This window comes from Saccopteryx bilineata, chromosome 2 (assembly GCF_036850765.1).
Source record: "Saccopteryx bilineata isolate mSacBil1 chromosome 2, mSacBil1_pri_phased_curated, whole genome shotgun sequence".
In the NCBI taxonomy this organism is placed as follows: Eukaryota; Metazoa; Chordata; class Mammalia; order Chiroptera; family Emballonuridae; genus Saccopteryx; species Saccopteryx bilineata.
The window spans coordinates 76,928,005-76,947,361 of record NC_089491.1 but is presented as its reverse complement, the minus strand read 5'-3'; the positions used below and the strand labels follow the sequence as shown (position 1 = coordinate 76,947,361).

General features: G+C 42.5%; 1 protein-coding gene across 4 annotated transcripts in view; it reads right to left on the bottom strand.

Moving 5' to 3' along the window:
- CCDC171 (coiled-coil domain containing 171) overlaps positions 1 to 19,357 on the bottom strand; it is a 388,145-nt gene that overhangs the window by 360,321 nt on the left and 8,467 nt on the right. For all 4 annotated transcript variants that reach the window (XM_066257293.1, XM_066257297.1, XM_066257296.1 and 1 more), the window contains exons 2-4: positions 12,320 to 12,472; positions 9,992 to 10,127; positions 4,754 to 4,928 (exon numbers count right to left, since the gene is read on the bottom strand). In XM_066257293.1, the coding sequence (XP_066113390.1) occupies positions 4,754 to 4,928; positions 9,992 to 10,127; positions 12,320 to 12,363 (355 nt within the window). In that variant the 5' untranslated portion in view covers positions 12,364 to 12,472. The remainder of the gene's footprint in view (positions 1 to 4,753; positions 4,929 to 9,991; positions 10,128 to 12,319; positions 12,473 to 19,357) is intronic.

Sequence of the window (19,357 nt, the reverse complement as noted above, 5' to 3'; positions counted from 1 at the left end):
TTAATAATAGCTAATCTAACAGGTGTGAGGTGAAATCTCATTGCAGTTTTGATTTGCATTTCTCTAATAACTAAAGAAGATAAGCATCTTTTCATATATCTGTTGGCCATTTGTATTTCTTCCTGGGAGAAGTGTCTGTTCATATCCTCTTCCCATTTTTTTATTGGATTGTTTATTTGTTTGTTGTTGAGTTTTAGGAGTTCTTTGTATATTTTGGATATTAGGCCCTTATCTGAGCAGGAGTTTAAAAATATCATTTCCCATTTAGTTGGCTTTCTGTTTATCTTGTTATCAGTTTTTCTTGCTGAGCCAAAGATTTCACATTTCTATCGTCTTTTGTTGCTTTCCTGTGACTGGTTAAAAGCTCACCATGACTTTACGGACACACTGTATATTTCACTCCTAAATAATTCAGCTTCATATTGTTAACTAGAATTCAATATAGTTATACTTTTTTGCAGGTAAAATTTACATATAGTAGGTTTGACCTGGAATGCTGAGGTCAACAGTTCAAAACCCTGGGCTTGCCCAGTCAAGGCACATACAGAAAGCAACGACTACTATGAGTTGATGCTTCTCCCTTCTCCCCACTCTCTCTTACCCTCTCTCTAAAAATCAATTAAAAAATATTTTTAAAAATGTATTAAAAATTTACATACAGTGAAATGCACAACTCTTAAGTATACCATTCAAAGAGACTTGAGAAATGCCTACACTCATGTAACCCAGACAGCTATCAAAATACAGAACATTTCCTTTAACCGAAAAGGTTTCCTCATCTCTTTGTCTAGTCAATCCCTACTTCTAACCCATTCTAAAAGCAAACACTGTTCTGATTTCTTTACACCAACAATCAGTTTTCTCTGTCATAGAATTTCACATAAATTGAGTCATACAGGATGTCCTCTTGTATATAATTTTTACTCAGCATAAAGGTTTCAAAATTCATTCCTGTTATTTCATGTATCAGTAGTTAGTTCATTTTTATGGCTGAGTAGTATTTCGTTGTGTGAATATAACAAATTATTTCTTCATTCTATTGTCAAAGGACATTTAGAATTTGTTTGTGTTTTCCAATTTGGGGTTGTCACAAAGGAGCTGCTATGAAAATCAATGTCCAAGTCTTTTGTGGACAAATGTTTCTCAGGGAGAAAAAGCAAAGTGTGAAATACCTGGGTCACAGGATAAATATATGATTATTTTAAAAGAAATTGCCAGGTTTTTTCCAAAGTAGTTGTACCATTTTACTCTCCCACTAACTATAAGAATTCCAGTTCTCTACATCCTCACTAGCATTTGGTATGGACAGTTTGTTTTGGGGTTGTTTTTTTAAGTGAGAGGAGGGGAGATAGAGAGACATACGCCCACAGGCGTCCTGACCTAGATCTACCCAGCCAACCCCATCCGGGGCCCATGCTCTAATCAACCGAGCTAGCCTCTGCACCTGGGGCTGACACTCAGACCAACTGAGCTATCCTCAGTACCCAGGGCTGATGCTCTGACCAACCAAGCTATTCTGGCTAATGCTCGAACCAGATGAGCCACTGGCTATGAAAAAGGAAGAGAGAGAGAAGAGGAAGAGGGAAAGGAAGAGAAACAGACGGTCACTTCTCGTATGTGACCTGACCGGAGATCGAATCCAGGATGTCCACATGCCAGGCCAACACTCTAAAAGGTTTTTTCAGTTAGAGCCATCTGATAGGTATATAGTTACAGAAATAGCAGTTTTAAATTTGCATTTGCCTAATGACAAGGTTAAGCATTCTACATGTAATTAACACCCATTCCTCCATTTCCTCTGTAACATGTCTGTTAAAATTACCTGACCTGGAGCGAGTTAATTTTCCATTCTCCTGGACTTCAATATACTCATCATTAAATTAAAGCTACTAACTTGTATATCTAGTGCCTTGGAACCCTTTTATTCTTAAGTGGTATAGTTACTAAATGCCAGAGGTAATCAAAAATAATTCTGACCGGCCCTGGCCAGTGGCTCAGTGGATAGAGCATTGGCCAGGCATATGGATGTCCCAGGTTTGATTTCTGGTCAGGTCACACAGAAAAAGCAACCATCTACTTCTCCCCCTCTTCCCCTCCTGCAGCCAGTAGCTTGATTGGTTCAAGCATGGCCCCATTACTAAGAATAGCTCCATTGGACCACATCAGCCTCACACACTAAAAATAGCTTGGTACTCGAGCACTGGCCCTAGATGGGGGTTGTTAGGTGAATCCTGGTCAGGGCACATACAGGAGTCTGTCTATCACCCCTCCTCTCACCTAAAAATAAAAATAATAATCCTGACCAATGGCAATAATTCAAGACACCTGCCCAAGGTTAGGGTACCTAACTTTTGCAACTTATAACTTAACATTTATTTAGCCCCATGCAGTTAACAAAGCACTTTTTTTCTTTCTTTTTTACATAGACAGAGAGTCAGAGAGAGGAACAGATAGAGACAGACAGACAGGAAGGGAGAGAGATGAGAAGCATCAATTCTTCATTGTGGCTCCTTAGTTGTTCATTGATTGCATATGTGCCTTGACCGGGGGTGGGTGGGGGGCTACAGCAGAGCAAGTGACCCCTTGCTCAAGCCAGCAACCTTGGGCTTCCAGCCAGCAACCTTTGGACTCAAGCCAGTGACCATGGGGTCATGTCTATGATCCCATGCTCAAGCAAGCGGCACCACACTCAAGCTGCTGAGTCCGCACTCAAGCCAGATGAGCCCGTGCTCAAACTGGTGGCCTCGGGGTTTCAAACCTGGATCCTCTGTGTCCTAGTCCAGACACTATCCACTGCGCCACCACCTGATCAGGCAACAAAGCACTTTCGTTTTCTTTTTCTTTTTTTTTAATTGATTTTAGAGAGAGATGAACAGTGGAGAGGGAAGAAAAAAAGAGAGAAACATCAATTTTTTGTTCCCCTTATTTATACATTCCTTGGTTGATTTTGTGTGCACTGACTAGGGATTGAACCCACAACCTTAGTGTATTGGGATGATGCTCAAACCACTGAGCTATCTGACCAGGACTTTCATTTTCTTATTTAATCCTTAAAACAACCTAGGTTCAAATATCAGTAAATAAGTCAGGTAGAACTTGATGCAAACCTAAATCTTCTGAATTCATGTTCAGTGTTCTCTTAATTAAAATGTGCTGTGTACAAAAACGTCATGCCAACGTTATTATTAATAACAAAAACCGCCTGACCAGGCAGTGGCGCAGTGGATAGAGCGTCAGACTGGGATGCGGAGGACCCAGGTACAAGACCCCGAGGTCGCCAGCTTGAGCGCGGGCTCATCTGGCTTGAGCAGAAAAGCTCACCAGCTTGGACCCAAGGTTGCTGGCTTGAGCAAGGGGTTATTCCATCTGCTGAAGGCCCATGGTCAAGGCACATATGAGAAAGCAATCAATGAACAACTAAGGTGTCACAACGAAGAACTGATGATTGATGCTTCTCATCTCTCTCCATTCCTGTCTGTCTGTCCCTATCTATCCCTCTCTCTGACTCTCTCTCAGTCCCTGTAAAAAAAAGAAAATCAAAAAAATAACAAAAACCAAGACACAATTCAAATGCCCATCAAGAGTGAATGAATTAAATGTGTGGTATATTCACACAATATAATAATACTAAATACCAATGTTGTTGGAGTTCATACAACATTACAGAAGCACTCACTAACACTAAGTTCAAAGAAAGAAGCCAGATACAAAAGAGTACATACTTTGTGAGTCTATTCCAATAAAGTACCAAAAAAAGGGCAAAATCAACCCTTGCAATTAAAAATCAGGATGGTAGTTATCCACGTGGAAGGACTTCAGGTCATTTTGTGTTCCATGATCTGGGTTCTTGTGATCAGTTTACACTCATCTAAGCACATTTCTTTAATACAGGGGTCCCCAAACTTTTTACACAAGGGGCCAGTTCACTGTCCCTCAGACCGTTGGAGGGCCGGACTATAAAAAAACTATGAACAAATCCCTATGCACACTGCACATATCTTATTTTAAATTAAAAAACCAAAACGGGAACAAATACAATATTTAAAATAAAGAACAAGTAAATTTAAATCAACAAACTGACCAGTATTTCAATGGGAACTATGCTCCTCTAACTGACCACCAATGAAAGAGGTGCCCCTTCCGGAAGTGTGGTGGGGGCCGGATAAATGGCCTCAGGGGGCCGCATGTGGCCCACGGGCCGTAGTTTGGGGACCCCTGCTTTAATATATACTTAAGTAAAACGATTTTAAGATGGTCATATGCTATATTAACAGATAACTTTTGAGAGCTAAGTCCACTGCCTTTTTCCTTCCTAGGTACCACACTCTAACCCAAGTGTTCCTAAGCGAGCTAACACCAAAGCACCTGCAGTGCTTCTCACAGATTCTCTCAAGCGAGAGATTCCAATTCAAGACCATATGTGATAGGAGGCCTAACATACATGCTTTTTTCTTAATCTCTATGTGATTCTCCTGATTCTTCATGGAAAAGGTGCCTTAAAAAGTGATCAACAAAATTTTCAACCCCTTTTTCCATACATACATAACATTAAAAAAATTAATATAACATAGATGAACGTTCACATAATTGCCTGAAGACTTGAGACACACTCAGCAAAGTCTGTCCATCAAAAGCCAGTCAACGAATCAAAACGTAATTTCTGATCCCATATGCGGAATGCATACACAACGCTGAGCAATGATATACAATGAGGTCATAATTGTTAACATGGGAATAAGTTTTAGTGCCTTACCGCAGAGTTTGTCTTGGACCCTGTGTGCCTCAGCTAACCTCTCTTCAGCAGCCCGTCTTCCAAGACCCGCTTCCTTTCTAGCAACAGCCAGATCATACTCCAAACTTTGCCGCAATGCTTCTCCCTTCTCCACCTCAGCTCGGAGCTTGGCTAACTGGCTTTCATAGCTCGCCAGCTAAAAACAGGAATACGAACCAATATTAATCTGTCTCCAAGATTATGAGATCATTCACCCAAACATCTAAATTTCTTTGAAAATAATTGTTTCTGTTATATTCAGAAGACAAGAATTTATAAAGTGATACTTTCTAAAAGACTGGAAAAGAAGCACTAGCCTTACCAAATGACAACTAGTAATTTTCTTTTTTTTTTTTTGTGACAGAGACAGAGAGAGAGACAAATAGGGACAGACAGGAAGGGAGAGAGATGAGAAGCATCAATTCTTCATTGTGGCACCTCAGTTGTTCATTGATTACTTTGTCACATGTGTCTTGATTGGGTGACTACAGCAGACCGAGTGACCCCTTGCTCAAACCAGAGACTTTGGGTCCAAGCTGGTGAGCTGTGCTCAAACCAGATAAGCCCGTGCTCAAGCCGGCAACCTTAGGTTTCAAACCTCAGTCCTCTGTGTCCCAGTCTATTGCTCTATTCACTGTGCCACCGCCTGGTCAGACAACATGAGTAATTATCTAATTTTAGAGAATCCACCAGAGAAAAAAATTTTAATTCTTATATGAACTTCTTATAAAAATAAAGGAAAATCACGAGTTTTAATCCAGGAATAGTCATACATAAGAAAAGGATAACCTGATCACCTGACCAAGCGGTGGTGCAGTGGATAGAGCATCAAACCAGGTTGCAGAGGACCCAGGTTCAAAACCCCAAGGTTGCCAACTTAAGCATGCGCTCACCAGCTTGAGCGCAGGGTCGCTAGCTTGAGCGTGGGATCACAGACATAACCCCATGGTCACTGGCTTGAGCCCACAGGTCACTGGCTTAAAGCCCAAGGTTACTGGCTTAAGCCCAAGGTCATTTGCTTGAGCAAGGAGGTCACCACTCTGCTATAGTCCCCAAAGGCACATATGAGAAAGCAATCAATGAACAACCAAGGAGCCACAACAAAGACTTGGTGCTTCTCATCTCTCCCTTTCTGTCTGTCTGTCCCTATCTGTCCCTCTCTCTGTGTTTCATTTAAAAAAAAGAAGAAAAACCATTTTCTCCTCTCTTCTTCCTATTCCCTAAATGAAATCAAGAAGCAAATTGTCCTGACCAGGCAGTGGTGCAGTGGATAGAGTGTCAGACTGGGACGTACAGGACCAAGGTTTGAAACCCTAAGGTCGCTGGCTTGAGCACGGGCTCACCAGATTGAGCACAGGGTTGCTGGCTTGAGCATGGGAGCATAGATGTGACCCCATGGTCACTGGCTTGAGCCCAAAAGTCGTTGGCTTGAAGCCCAAGGTCGTTTGCTTGAGCAACAGGTCACTCACTCTGCTGTAGTCCCCAGGTCAAGGCACATATGAGAAAGCAATCAATGAACAACTAAGAAGCCACAACAAAGAATTGATGCTTCTCATCTCTCTCCCTTTCTGTCTGACTGTCCCTACCTGACCCTCTCTCTCTGTCTCATTAAAAAAACAAACATCATTCTCTCCTCTCCTTCTATTTCCTAAATGAAATCAAGAAGCAAATTGGGCCTGACCAGGCAGTGGCTCAGTGGATAAAGCATTGGACTGGGATGCAGAGGACCCAGGTTTGAGACCCCGAGGTCAACAGATTGAGCGCGGGCTCATCTGGTTTGAGCAAAAAGCCCACCAGCTTGAATCCAAGGTTGCTGGCTCCAGCAAGGGGTTACTCAGTCTGCTGAAGGCCCGCGGTCAAGGCACATATGAGAAGGCAATCAATGAACAACTAAGGTGTTGCACCGCGCAATGAAAAACTAATGATTGATGCTTCTCATCTCTCTCCGTTCCTGTCTGTCTGTCCCTGTCTATCCCTCCCTCTCTTTGAAAAAAAAAAAAAAAAAGAAGCAAATTGGTCTAACCAGGCAGTGGTGCAGTGAACAGAGCGTCAGACTGGGACATACGTACAAGACCCAGGTTTCAAACCCCAAGGTCACTGGCTTGAGCATGGGCTCACCAGCTTGAGCAGGGTCGCTGGCTTCAGCATGGGATCATAGATGTGACCCCATGGTCACTGGCTTGAGTCCAAAGGCTGTTGGCTTGAAGCCCAAGGTCACTGGCTTGAGCCCAAGGTCACTGGCTTGTGCCCAAGGACACTGGCCTGAGCAAGGGGTCACTGGCTCGGCTGGAGCCCCCAGGTCAAGGCATGTATGAGAAAGCAATCAGTGAACAACTAAAGTGCCAAAACTGTGAGTTGATGCTTCTCATCTATCTCCCTTGCTGACTGTCCCCATCTGTCCTTCACACCCCTCTTTCTCTATCTCTGGCAAAAACAAACAAACAAACAAAAAAAAAACATTTTGATTAAAAAAGGCAATAAAAAGTGTGTTCTGCTAAGAGAAATCTGATGATAACTATAAAAATACATGAAGAAAACATTTAGTATAAATAATAAATGATTATCATGACATTAATGTACATTTGGTTTTAAAAATCTCCAAAAATAAGTTTTGGAGATTATGAACAATTAGCCCAATTTTAACAAATGTCACTTATATTCACTATGCAATATATACATAAATAAAAGCAATTACTTCAATTACCTCACTTTAAAATTACCTCATTTGCTACTAAAATACAAATAAAAGTCATATATGCTTTGCTTGTTATTTTAATCAGAAACTACTCATTATTCCTTAGATACCCACAAAAAATGATTTTTCAAACATTTATTCAGCCAACACACAGTTACTGAGGGCCTAAACCATGTGACAGACAGAGAGACAAGGCTTGGTCACTGCTCCCGGCTCTCAGGAAGCCGACAGAGCTTCCGGGGCAGGTAAGCATGAAATAAACATTTTAACTCTGAAATATCTCTAGCAGCAACATGTTGAGAAAGAACAAAGAAAGGAGTAATCAGTGTCCCCTCGGGGGCTTTCAAAGGTTTCCTGACAGAATAGTATCAGAACTGAGTAAAAAGGGAAAGAATACACACTGTTTATACTTAAGTGTCAATAAATTACAGCTACTATTACAGTGCACAGGCACTTTATAAAATTCACTTAATTATTACAACAACCTATTAAAACCAGCATTTCACAGAGAGAAACCAATGATGTACAGGATAAATTCCTCGCCCAAAGTCACATATAAATGCAAGGGCTAAGAATGAGTCCAAATCTATGAAACTCGATATTCTTTCCATTATAACAGGTTGCTTAAGCCAAACTTTAAGATTAAGATTTAAAAAGAGCAAAAGTAGAAAACACAAAACAGACAGAAAAGACATAAACATATAATTCATGAGTTTTCTTACAGGAAAGGATAACTACCGTCCTTGAAATATATACATATAAAGTATATATATACACTTATTTTTTTTGACAGAGACAGAGAGAAAGTCAGAGAGGGGGACAGACAGGGACAGAGGGACAGGAAGGGAGAGAGATGAGAAGCATCACTTCTTTGAAGCTTCTTCGTTGTTCAGTGATGTTTTTCACATATATGCCTTGACCGGGGAGCTAACACAGAGCGAGTGACCCCTTACTCAAGCCAGCAACCCTGGGCTCAAGCCAGCGACCTTGGGCTTTAAGCCAGCAACCTTTAGGCTCAAGCCAGCGACCATGGAGTCAGTCTATGATCCCACACTCAAGTCAGCGACCCTTCGCTCAAGTTGGTGAGCCTCCACTCAAGTTAGCAACCTCAGAGTTTCGAACCTGGGTCCACAGCGTTCCAGTCCCACGCTTTATTCACTGTGCTACTGCCTGGTCAGGCTATATATTTTTATATATACAGGGTGCAGAAAAGTAGGGTTACAGTTGTGAGTACACAAAACTATTTATTCTTGTATTATTATTATTGTATTATTTTCCAAACAAACATCTGTAACCCTACTTTTGCCCTGCCCTGTATATATTCACATACTAAAAGAAGATATAGTAATGAAATAAAACAAAAAAAATTAATATCTGATTTATGAATTATACTAAGATTAAACACGTCAGGCCCTGGCCATTTGGCTCAGTGGTAGAGCTTCAGCCCAGCATGTAGAAGTCCCAGGTTCGATTCCCAGGTAGGGCACACAGGAGAAGCAACCATCTGCTTCTCCATGCCTCCCCCTCTCTCTCTCTTTTTCTCTCTCTCTCCCTCTCTCTCTCTTTTCCTCTCCTATAGCCATGGCTTGAATGGTTTGAGCAAGTTGGCCCCAGGTGCTAAAATAGCTCCATGGTCTCTGCCTCAGGAACTAAATAGCTCAGTGGCCAAGCAACAGAGCAAGGGCCCCAGAGGGGCACAGCATAGCCTGGTAGGGGGCTTGCTGGGTGGATCCGAGTTGGGTATTATACAGGAGTCTGTCTCTGCCTCCCCACCTCTCACTTAATAAATTGAAAAAACAAAAAACACTTCATACTCAAATCTCCTTGTTTAAGAGATGTTGCATGACTGAGACAAAAAGGAACCTAAATTAAAATCTCAAAAAAGTCTAATTTACAAATCTTTCAGTCACCAAATGCATTCATCAATTAATATTTTGATCAAGTTTACCCATTAATTAAAATAAATTTAAGAAAACAAACATAACGCATTAAATTTCTACTCTTAACACTTCTATACAATCTACTATATTAAAAAAATCCATTTTCACCTGACCAGGCAGTGGCGCAGTGGACAGAGCATCGAACTGGGATGAGGAGGACCCAGGTTCGAGACCCCGAGGTCGCCAGCTTGAGCACGGGCTCATCTGGTTTGAGCAAGGCTCACCAGCTTGAGTACAAGGTCGCTGGCTCGAGCAAGGGATCACGCGGTCTGCTGTACCCCCCCCCCCGCCCCCCCCCCCCCCGTCAAGGCACATATGAGAAATCAATCAATGAACAACTAGGGAGCAGCAACAAAGAACTGATGTTTCTCATCTCTCTCCCTTCCTGTCTGTCTGTCCCTATCTGTCCCTCTCTCTGACTCTCTCTGTCTCTGTCACACACAAAAAAATCCATTTTCTTTATAATTCTCTTTTTAAGTACAAAAAATGTTATGGTGATAAATGTTAAGCATGAACTTTGTAATAAGAAATGAATCTAAATCAAACTCTACTTTTAACATTATTGAAGAGGAAAATAAATTCTACCTCTACATTGTGCTTAGTTGTTATTTCTAATTTTTCTTTCTTAGCCCGATGGAGCTTCTTCCTGAGATCAGCGACAGTTTCCAATTCTGTTTCACTTTTAAGCACTTGTTTTACATCCAATGGAGCATTCTTCAACCTATGAAATGAGATCATAATAAAATATAATTCTCTTTGTCTAACCAGGCAGTGGCACAGTGGATAGAGCATCGGACTGGGACGCAGAAGACCCAGGTTCAAACCCGGAGGTCGCCAGCTTGAGCTCAGGCTCATCTGGTTTGTGCAAAGCTCACCAGCTGGGACCCAAGGTCGCTGGCTTGAGCAAGGCGTCACATGGTCTGCTATAGCCCCCTGGTCAAGGCACATATAAGAAAGCAATCAATGACACCAAATCAATAACTAAGACACCAAAACTATGAGTTGATGCTTCTCATCTCTCTCCCTTCCTCTCTGTCCTTCTCACTCTATCTGTGTGTGTGTGTCTTTCTCACTAAAAAACAAAACAAAACAATAAAACCTACAGCAATCAAAACTGTGGAACTGAATTAAAAGTACACATGCAGAACAACACACCGGAATAGAGACTCTGAAAGTGTGGAATTGAATTAGGAATAGTCATACAGAGCCTGAGCAGGCAGTGGCACAGTGAATAGGGTGTCCTCTTGGGACACTGAGGAGCCAGGTTTGAAACCCTGAGGTCACTGGCTTGAGCAAGGGGTCACTGGCTCAGCTGGAGCCCCCGTGTCAGGGCACATATGAGAATGCAATCAATGAATAACTAAGGTGCTGCAATGAAGAACTGATGCTTCTCGTCTCTCTCCCTTCCTGCCTGCCTACCTGCCTGCCTGTCTCTCTCTCTCTCTCTCTCTCTCTCCCACACACTAAAAAAAAAAATTAGAAGTTATGGCAAATGTACATTGATGCATTAAGATGTTCTTCCCAAAATTGAAAAAAAGGCAGGATACTAATAATGTGAAACATTATTCTAATTTTTAAAATATATATTTATGTATTCCTAAGAAAAGGTACGGACAAGTATATAAGTATATACCAAAATATTATTAGTAGTTAAAGTACTAGAATTATAAGTAGGTTTATTGTTTTTTCATTTGTATTTTTTAACTTTTCTAAAACTGCATGTATTATTTGCATTAAAATACATATATATGTATGTATACACATAGATAAAATAGAATAGCACAGCAAGAAGGAACCTTGAAGATCCTCTATTGAGCAGATTTTGAACCATATTCCTTACCTGTACTGTTGGAGGACAAGCTGAGGCCTCACTCTTAACCCAGGCCACATTTGATAAAAGAACAAGTCCTCTATGAGATGAAATTTTAGCAAAGTAAAAGGTTCATATCTTATTCATTTACTCCCTACCCTGTTCCATAAAGGATTTAAGGTAGCTTCAAAACATAGGTAGAAAATGTTTATAGTATAGCAAACCCTATTTATAGGTGAAGTACATTTTAGTCATAGTGCTTGCCACACCCACACACCCTTGCTGTGAAGGCAGTCTAGATCAGCTCTTCTCAAACTAAATATGAGAAAGAATATTTGGGCTATCCCTTCCCCCATGATGCTTTTGTAAAATATATTGTAAATGGATAACTAAAAAAGAAATTTAAAAACAAAATATTGATATAATCCCGTGTTTTATTATTAGATTCAACAAACAAAATTATTCTGTTACATGATTATGAAAGTTTCTAAACACTTTCAATTTCTGTGCTTATTTCTTTGTAAACTGCACTTTGGGTTCAATTCTGCAAGATGGCTCAGTTTTATATTACAGATTCAGGTTTTTATACTATGCATATCAGAGGTGAACAAACCAAAGGTATGCACCGCACCCAAAAGCAGGTATAATGGCACAAAAAAGATAAGCAGTAGCAAGTCTTGGAATGTAAACTCCCAAGTAAAGAAGCAGTTAGCAACAGGAGCTAAACCTAAAAGGGTTCCCGAACGAGAGATGCGGCAATGAAGAACGAAGAATTAGTGCCACAAAGACTACGGCAAGCCAAAGCAATCACTATGCAGAAATGTGAACACAGAAATACAAAGAGAAGGAAAGATTTAGAGAGGTGGAAAATAAGAAGCAAGTTTCTAGGGACAAGAGTATGGACACTTCAACTTTTGTGGACCGAGTTAACAAAGGAGCACAAAGTCTCCAGGGGCATCATTCCTGCTCCCCCAGCCCCATGAAAGTTTTACCCCCTTCCACACCAGGAGAATTCTTACAACCAGCCCCTCCAGCCACTGACTTCTCCCTGCTCCTTGCAACCAAAAGCAATTCTCAATTAAAGGAAAAAATTGGAGGCTTACCTTTGGGTATCACCAGTGACATTACTGAAAGTGTTTAAACTCATGATGTCTTCCAACTCTTTCTAAACACCCACTGCTTCTTTATTATACACTTCGTTATTGATGATTAAAATTGTCCAAGATGTCAGTGGCTTATACGTGAGATGGACTGGTCTGTTGAAACAGTAAACAGTATAACAGTGGTTATATATGTAAATCCTGAGACTAAAGCTGATTTTCTTCTGTTCTTCGATTTATTTGTATTTTAAAATTATTACCTAACAAATATATAAATACTTTTTTAAAAGCCATAGTATTTTCTTTATTTTAAAAAAGATTAGAGGCCCTGGAGAGTTGGCTCAGTGGTAGTGTCAGCCTGGCGTGTGGAAGTCCCGGGTTCAATTCCAGCCAGGGCACACAGGAGAAGCGCCCATCTGCTTCTCCACCCCTCCCCCTCTCCTTCCTCTCTGTCTCTCTCTTCCCCTCCGGCAGCCAAGGCTCCACTGGAGCAAAGTTGGCCCAGGTGCTAAGGATGGCTCCTGGCCTCTGCCTCAGGCACTAGAACGGTTTTTGTTGCAAAGGAACAACTCCCCAGATGGGCAGAGCATCGCCCCCCGGTGGGCTTGCCAGGTGGATCCCAGTCGGGCGCTTGCAGGAGTCTGTCTCTCTGCCTCCCTGCTTCTCACTTCAGAAAAATACAAAACAAAAAAAATTAGAAACAAAAATGACAAAATGTTAGATGGACCCTCTTGTAAGAACATGATAAAACTATTGGATTATTTTATTCTCAAATAAAAAATTATTGTAAAAAGACAATAACAAGTTCTTCTGGAACAAGAAAGGAACAGTAGTGCCTATATGCAGGGCACAGAAATCAGTTTAAATGAAATGAAGTCCAGGGTCATTTTTTAGTTCCTAAAGACTTTTGAATAAATAAGATACTTTTTTTTTTTTTTTTTTTTTAATTTTTCTGAAGCTGGAAACAGGGAGAAACAGTCAGACAGACTCCCGCATGCGCCCCACCGGGATCCACCCGGCACGCCCACCATGGGGCGACGCTCTGCCCACCAGGGGGCGATGCTCTGCCCATCCTGGGCGTCGCCATATTGCGACCAGAGCCACTCTAGCGCCTGAGGCAGAGGCCACAGAGCCATCCCCAGCGCCCGGGCCATCTTTGCTCCAATGGAGCCTTGGCTGCGGGAGGGGAAGAGAGAGACAGAGAGGAAAGTGCGGCGGAGGGGTGGAGAAGCAAATGGGCGCTTCTCCTGTGTGCCCTGGCCGGGAATCGAACCCGGGTCCTCCGCACGCTAGGCCGACGCTCTACCGCTGAGCCAACCGGCCAGGGCAAATAAGATACTTTTAATGCAATGTTACAATCAAAGACCAAAGTACTCCCAAATACCAGATCTCATGGTAATTTTCAAAGACCTTCTCCTAAGAGATCAAAGAGGAAGAAGGAAAAAGGAGAGTATTAATCACTTTCACTGGCCTTCTCACTGGAAGCCTCTTCTATGGGACATATTCCAAATTATACAGAGCCAACCATTTAAAGTGACTTTCCTATAGTGTGAAGCAGTCTCTCAGTAAACATTATAAACAGAGAAGTAACTATAATTAATTAAGTCCACATAGACACAAATATCAAGATCCCACAAGTGTCTTCCCAGCAGAAGTCCAATATCCTAAGATAAACAATGAGCTTTGGACTCAGAGAGATCTGAGTTAAGATTCTAATAAGTATCTTACAAGTATGTGGCAGTGGGAAGTCACTTAAGCTCTGAGCCTGCTTCCTCCACCATAAGCATTGGATAACTATATCAACCTCACTCATATATTTGAGATTTAAATAACAAATATAGCACATATAACAGTGCTCTGTCACTATCAATTTCTAGTACTGAACACAGAACCCTCTGAGAAAATATAATGATTCCTGACAACCGAAGGGTGTAGGTCAGGGGTCCCCAAACTACAGCCCGCGGGCCACACGTAGCCTCCTGAGGCCATTTATCTGGCCCCCGCCACACTTCCGGAAGGGGCACCTCTTTCATTGGTAGTCAGTGAGAGGAGCATAGTTTCCATTGAAATACTGGTCAGTTTGTTGATTTAAATTTACTTGTTCTTTATTTTAAATCATTGTATTTGGTCCCGTTTTGGTTTTTTACTTTAAAATAAGATATGTGCAGGCCCTGGCCGGTTGGCTCAGTGGTAGAGCGTCGGCCTGGCGTGCAGGAGTCCCCGGTTCGATTCCCGGCCAGGGCACACAGGAGAAGCGCCCATCTGCTTCTCCAACCCTCCCCCTCTCCTTCCTCTCTGTCTCTCTATTCCCCTCCCGCAGCGGAGGCTCCATTGGAGCAAAGATGGCCCAGGCGCTGGGGATGGCTCCATTGCCTCTGCCTCAGGTGCTAGAATGGCTCTGGTTGCGACAGAGCAACACCCCAGATGGGCAGAGCATTGCCCCCTGGTGGGCATGCCGGGTGGATCCCGGTCGGGCACATGCGGGAGTTTGTCTGATTGCCTCCCCGTTTCCAGCTTCAGAGAAATACAAAAAAAAAAAAAAAAAATGTGCAGTGTGCATAGGGATTTGTTCATAGTTTTTTTTATAGTCCGGCCCTCCAACGGTCTGAGGGACAGTGAACTGGCCCCCTCTGTTAAAATGTTTGGGGACCCCTGGTACAGGTGATACACAAGGTAACTGTGTCTGGGGGAAAGAAGTGATAAGAGAATTGTAGTGAAATTATGGGTGTATAGGGACATCTAGAAAGAAAAAAAAAAGGCTAAATTGATCTATCCCTGTTCTCATAACCCTCAGAGAGATCACTGAAAGAAAAGAACCTCATATAAGCCTACTGGATGTAGATTCAACCATGGTCCTGAAAACTGACTAACGGTGTCTGACCTCTGGTGGCGCAGTGGGTAACGCATTGACCTGAAATGCTGAGGTCCCCTGTTCAAAACCCTGGGCTTGCCTGCTCAAGGCACATATGACAAGCAATCAATAAACAACTAAAGTGAAGCAACTATGAGTTGATACTTCTCACTCCTCCCGACCAGTTCTCTCTGTAAAATCAATAAACAAAATCTTTATTTAAAAAAAACAACAAAACAGCCTGACCTGTGGTGGCGCAGTGGGATAAAGCGTCAACCTGGAATGTTGAGGTCGCCGGTTCGAAACCCTGGAACTGCCTGGTCAAGGCACATATGGGAATTGATGCTTCCTGCTCTCCTCCCCCTCCCCCGTCTCTCCTCTCTAAAAATGAGTAAATAAATTAAAAATAAAATAAAAACAGCCTGACCAGGCGGTGGCACAGTAGATATAGCATCGAACTGGGACACGGAGAATGCAGGTTCAAAACCCGACGTTGGCCTGACCTGTGGTGGCTCAGTGGATAAGGCATCAATCTGGAAACACTGAGGTTGCCGTTTCAAAACTCTGGGCTTGCCTGGTCAAGGCACAAATGGGAGTTGATGCTTCCAGCTCCTCCCCCCTTCTCTCTCTCTCTCCCTCTCTCTCCTCTCTAAAAATGAATAAATAAAAAAAAATTAAAAAAAAAAAAAAAAAAACCCGACGTTGCCAGCCCTGGCCGGTTGGCTCAGTGGTAGAGCATTAGCCTGGCGTGTGGAGGTCCCGGGTTCAATTCCTGGCCAGGGCACACAGGAGAGGCAGCCCATCTGCTTCTCCACCCCTCCCCCTCTCCTTCCTCTCTGTCTCTCTCTTCTCCTCCTGCAGCCGAGGTTCCATTGGAGCAAAAGATGGCCCGGGCACTGGGGATGGCTCCTTGGCCTCTGCCCCAGGAGCTGGAGTGGCTCTGGTCACGACAAAGCGACACCCCAGATGGGCAGAGCATCACCCCCTGGTGGGCGTGCCGGGTGGAACCCGGTTGGGCGCATGCGAGAGTCTGTCTGACTGCCTCCCCATTTCCAGCTTCAAAAAAATACACACAAAAAAAAACAAAAAAAAACCCCGACGTTGCCAGCTTGAGTTCAAAGTCGCTGGCTTGAGCGTGGGATCATAGACATGACCCCATGGTCGCTGGCTTGAGCCCAAGGCCACTGGCTTGAATCCCAAGATTGCTGGCTTGAGCCCAAGGTCGCTGGCTTCAGCAAGGCATCACTCGCTCTGCTGTAGCCCCATCAAGGTACATATGAGAAAGCAATCAATGAACAAGCAATCAAAAAAAAACTAAGATGCTGCAATGAAGAACTGATGCTTCTCATCTCTCTCCCTTCCTGTCTGTCCCTATATGTCCCTCTCTCTGACTCTCTCTGTATCTGTCAAAAGAAAAGAGCCTGACCCAGTGGTGGTGCAATGGATAGTGTCAAACTGGGACGCAGAGGACCCAGGTTCAAGATCCCGAGATCGCCAGCTTAAGCGCGGGCTCATCTGGTTTGAGCAAAAGCTCACCAGCTTGAGCCCAAGGTCGCTGGCTCGAGCAAGGGGTTACTCAGTCTGCTGAAGGCCCATGGTCAAGGCACATATGAGAAAGCAATCAATGAACAACTAAGGTGTTGCAACGCACAACGAAAAACTAATAATTGATGCTTCTCATCTCTCCGTTCCTGTCTGTCCCTGGCTGTCCCTCTCTCTGGCTCTGAAAAAAAAAAAAAAAAAGACTAATAGCTCCTACAGACAGACACCAAGGGATCTTTAAGACAGTCAGTGGTTCATTTAGCTGACAGTAAAATAGTTTGACCTAGGACAAAGAGGGGGCAGGAATCCAATTTATCCAGGGACCTAAAAAACTAAGTTGAGGAACAGTGGTAGATAAACAAATACCACCATCATGCATTTATTGAGCACCAGTGCTGAGAACTGTACTTGATGCTTTTCATATAAAGCTCTGATCCTTACAACACTGCAATGAAAGATTGTCTAATTTTTTCAACAAAGAAAAGACTCAGAGATAAGAACTTCTCAAAAATCACACAGTTATAGGAACAAGATTTTAACTCATAACTATTTGACTCAAAATCCCAAGTTTTTGTACAAAGCCACAGTTGATACATACAGTTGAATCACAAGTTATTTTAACTGAGGTTTATTATCCTTACTTCAATTCAGGAAACTCTTTTGATTCAGAGACTAAATGACTTGCCTGAGGGCAGTCAGCTAAGTGAGGGACACTAAGCTCTTCTGATACTGAGCCCCAAATCTTTTTACCTTACCACATGACACCAATCATCACATTCCAGAGAAACTGCCTTCAGAATAGAAGTAAAAGTTAGAACCTACAAGGAATAGACTCTTCTATACTTAAGACTAATGCACAGCCTGACCCATGATGCCACAGTGGATAAAGCATCAACCTGGAATACTGAGGTCCCAAGTTGGAAACTCCAAGGTTTCCAGCTAGAATGTGGGCTCATCCAGCTTGAGGGCAGGCTCGCCAGCTTGAGTACGGGATCACAGACATGAGCCCCAGGTTATTGGCTTGAACCCAAAGGTCACTGGCTTGAGAAAGGGGTCACTGGTTCAGCCTGAGTTCCCCCACCCACACCGTCAAGGCACATATAAGATGCAATCAATGAACAACTAAAGTGACACAACTATGAGTTGATGCTTCTAATCCCTCTCCCTTCCTGTCTGTCTGCATGTCTGTCTGTCTCTCTCTCTCTCAAATAAAAGAATGATGCCCAAGTAAGTATATCAAATGTTTGTCTTTGAGAAAAGATTAAAAACATACACGTATACATGTTACAATAAGCACAAAATGAACTTCTATTATCTCATAGGCCCGTGATGGTGAACCTAAGACATGTATGTCAGCAATGACACGCGTAGCCATTTTCCATGACACACGGCCGCATGGGGCCACATGCCAAGAAGGACGTTTCATCCTTGGCTCCTGCACGGCCAGGTGTAGTAGCCAAGGATAAAGTATTTGCTGTAGTGTAGACACTCTGTGCCGGAGGTCTGTAGGCCAAAACAACAGAACTCCGGCACAGAGCGTCTAGTTCTGGGACTTCTGGTTAGGTCGTTAGGGGATCTTTGACCTCACTTCCGGGCGGCGGAGCAGGGAGCAGCGGAATGCTGCAGGGGATGCATTTCTGGGGTCCCTGTGATCGCCATTACCAGCAACCACATAACCTCTACGTACTTTTGTGAAACCTTATTCTGAGCATTAAATATCAAAACCAACAAAAGAAACTGACAGCTGAAGTTAGTAGCGCTTGCTTGTGCTTGAAGTGTAAAAAATACCAACCTTCAATTGAAGATTTAGCCAATGAAATTCAGCAACAAAAAAGTCACTAATAGGCAGGTTAAAGAATTCCCCCTCCCCCTCACTTACCTTAGTTCCCCCTCCCCCACACAAGTTAAACAATATTTAGATCAACAAAAGAAACCGATATGAACAAAGAAGTCACTAAGCAGGTAAGTTAAATAATTAGTTTTTGGTTTATTAAATACAGTTATATATTACAATTATACATTTTTGTTATTTAAACTATAAATATCATGAAATTATGATTTTTTTCTCAAAGTGACGCACCACCTGAGTTATGCTCAGTCTTTTGGTGAATTTTGACACACTAAGCTCAAAAGATTGCCCATCACTGTCATACGCAAAGAATTTTCATAGTTAGGACCTTAATAACATCTGCTATTTGCCCTGGCCAAGTAGCTCAGTCAGGTAGAGCACGGACCCAATATACCAAGGTTGCAGGTTCAACCCCCATCAGAGCACAAACAAGAATGAACCAATGAATGCATAAATAAGTAGACAAAAAAATCAAAGTTTCTTTCTCTCTCTAAAATAAATCAATAAATAATTCATTAAAAATAATAATGTCTATCGTTTTTTAACTTGAGAAGTGTGAGAAGAGGTAGTTTACCAAATGTTAATGAAGTTCTTTCAATAAAGCTAAATTGAAGAGAATTATTATTTTTCATGAATTATTTTGATATCTAACATCTGGAAATCTAAGTGGTCCTTAGAAAGTGTCTTTTATAAGCTCAGGAGTCAGTTTCCTCGATTTCAAGGTCACCAATTCAGACAATGTGCAGACAGAGGGTCCTCACCTTCACTGCCCCTTGGTGTTTCTCTGTTTAAAACCCTC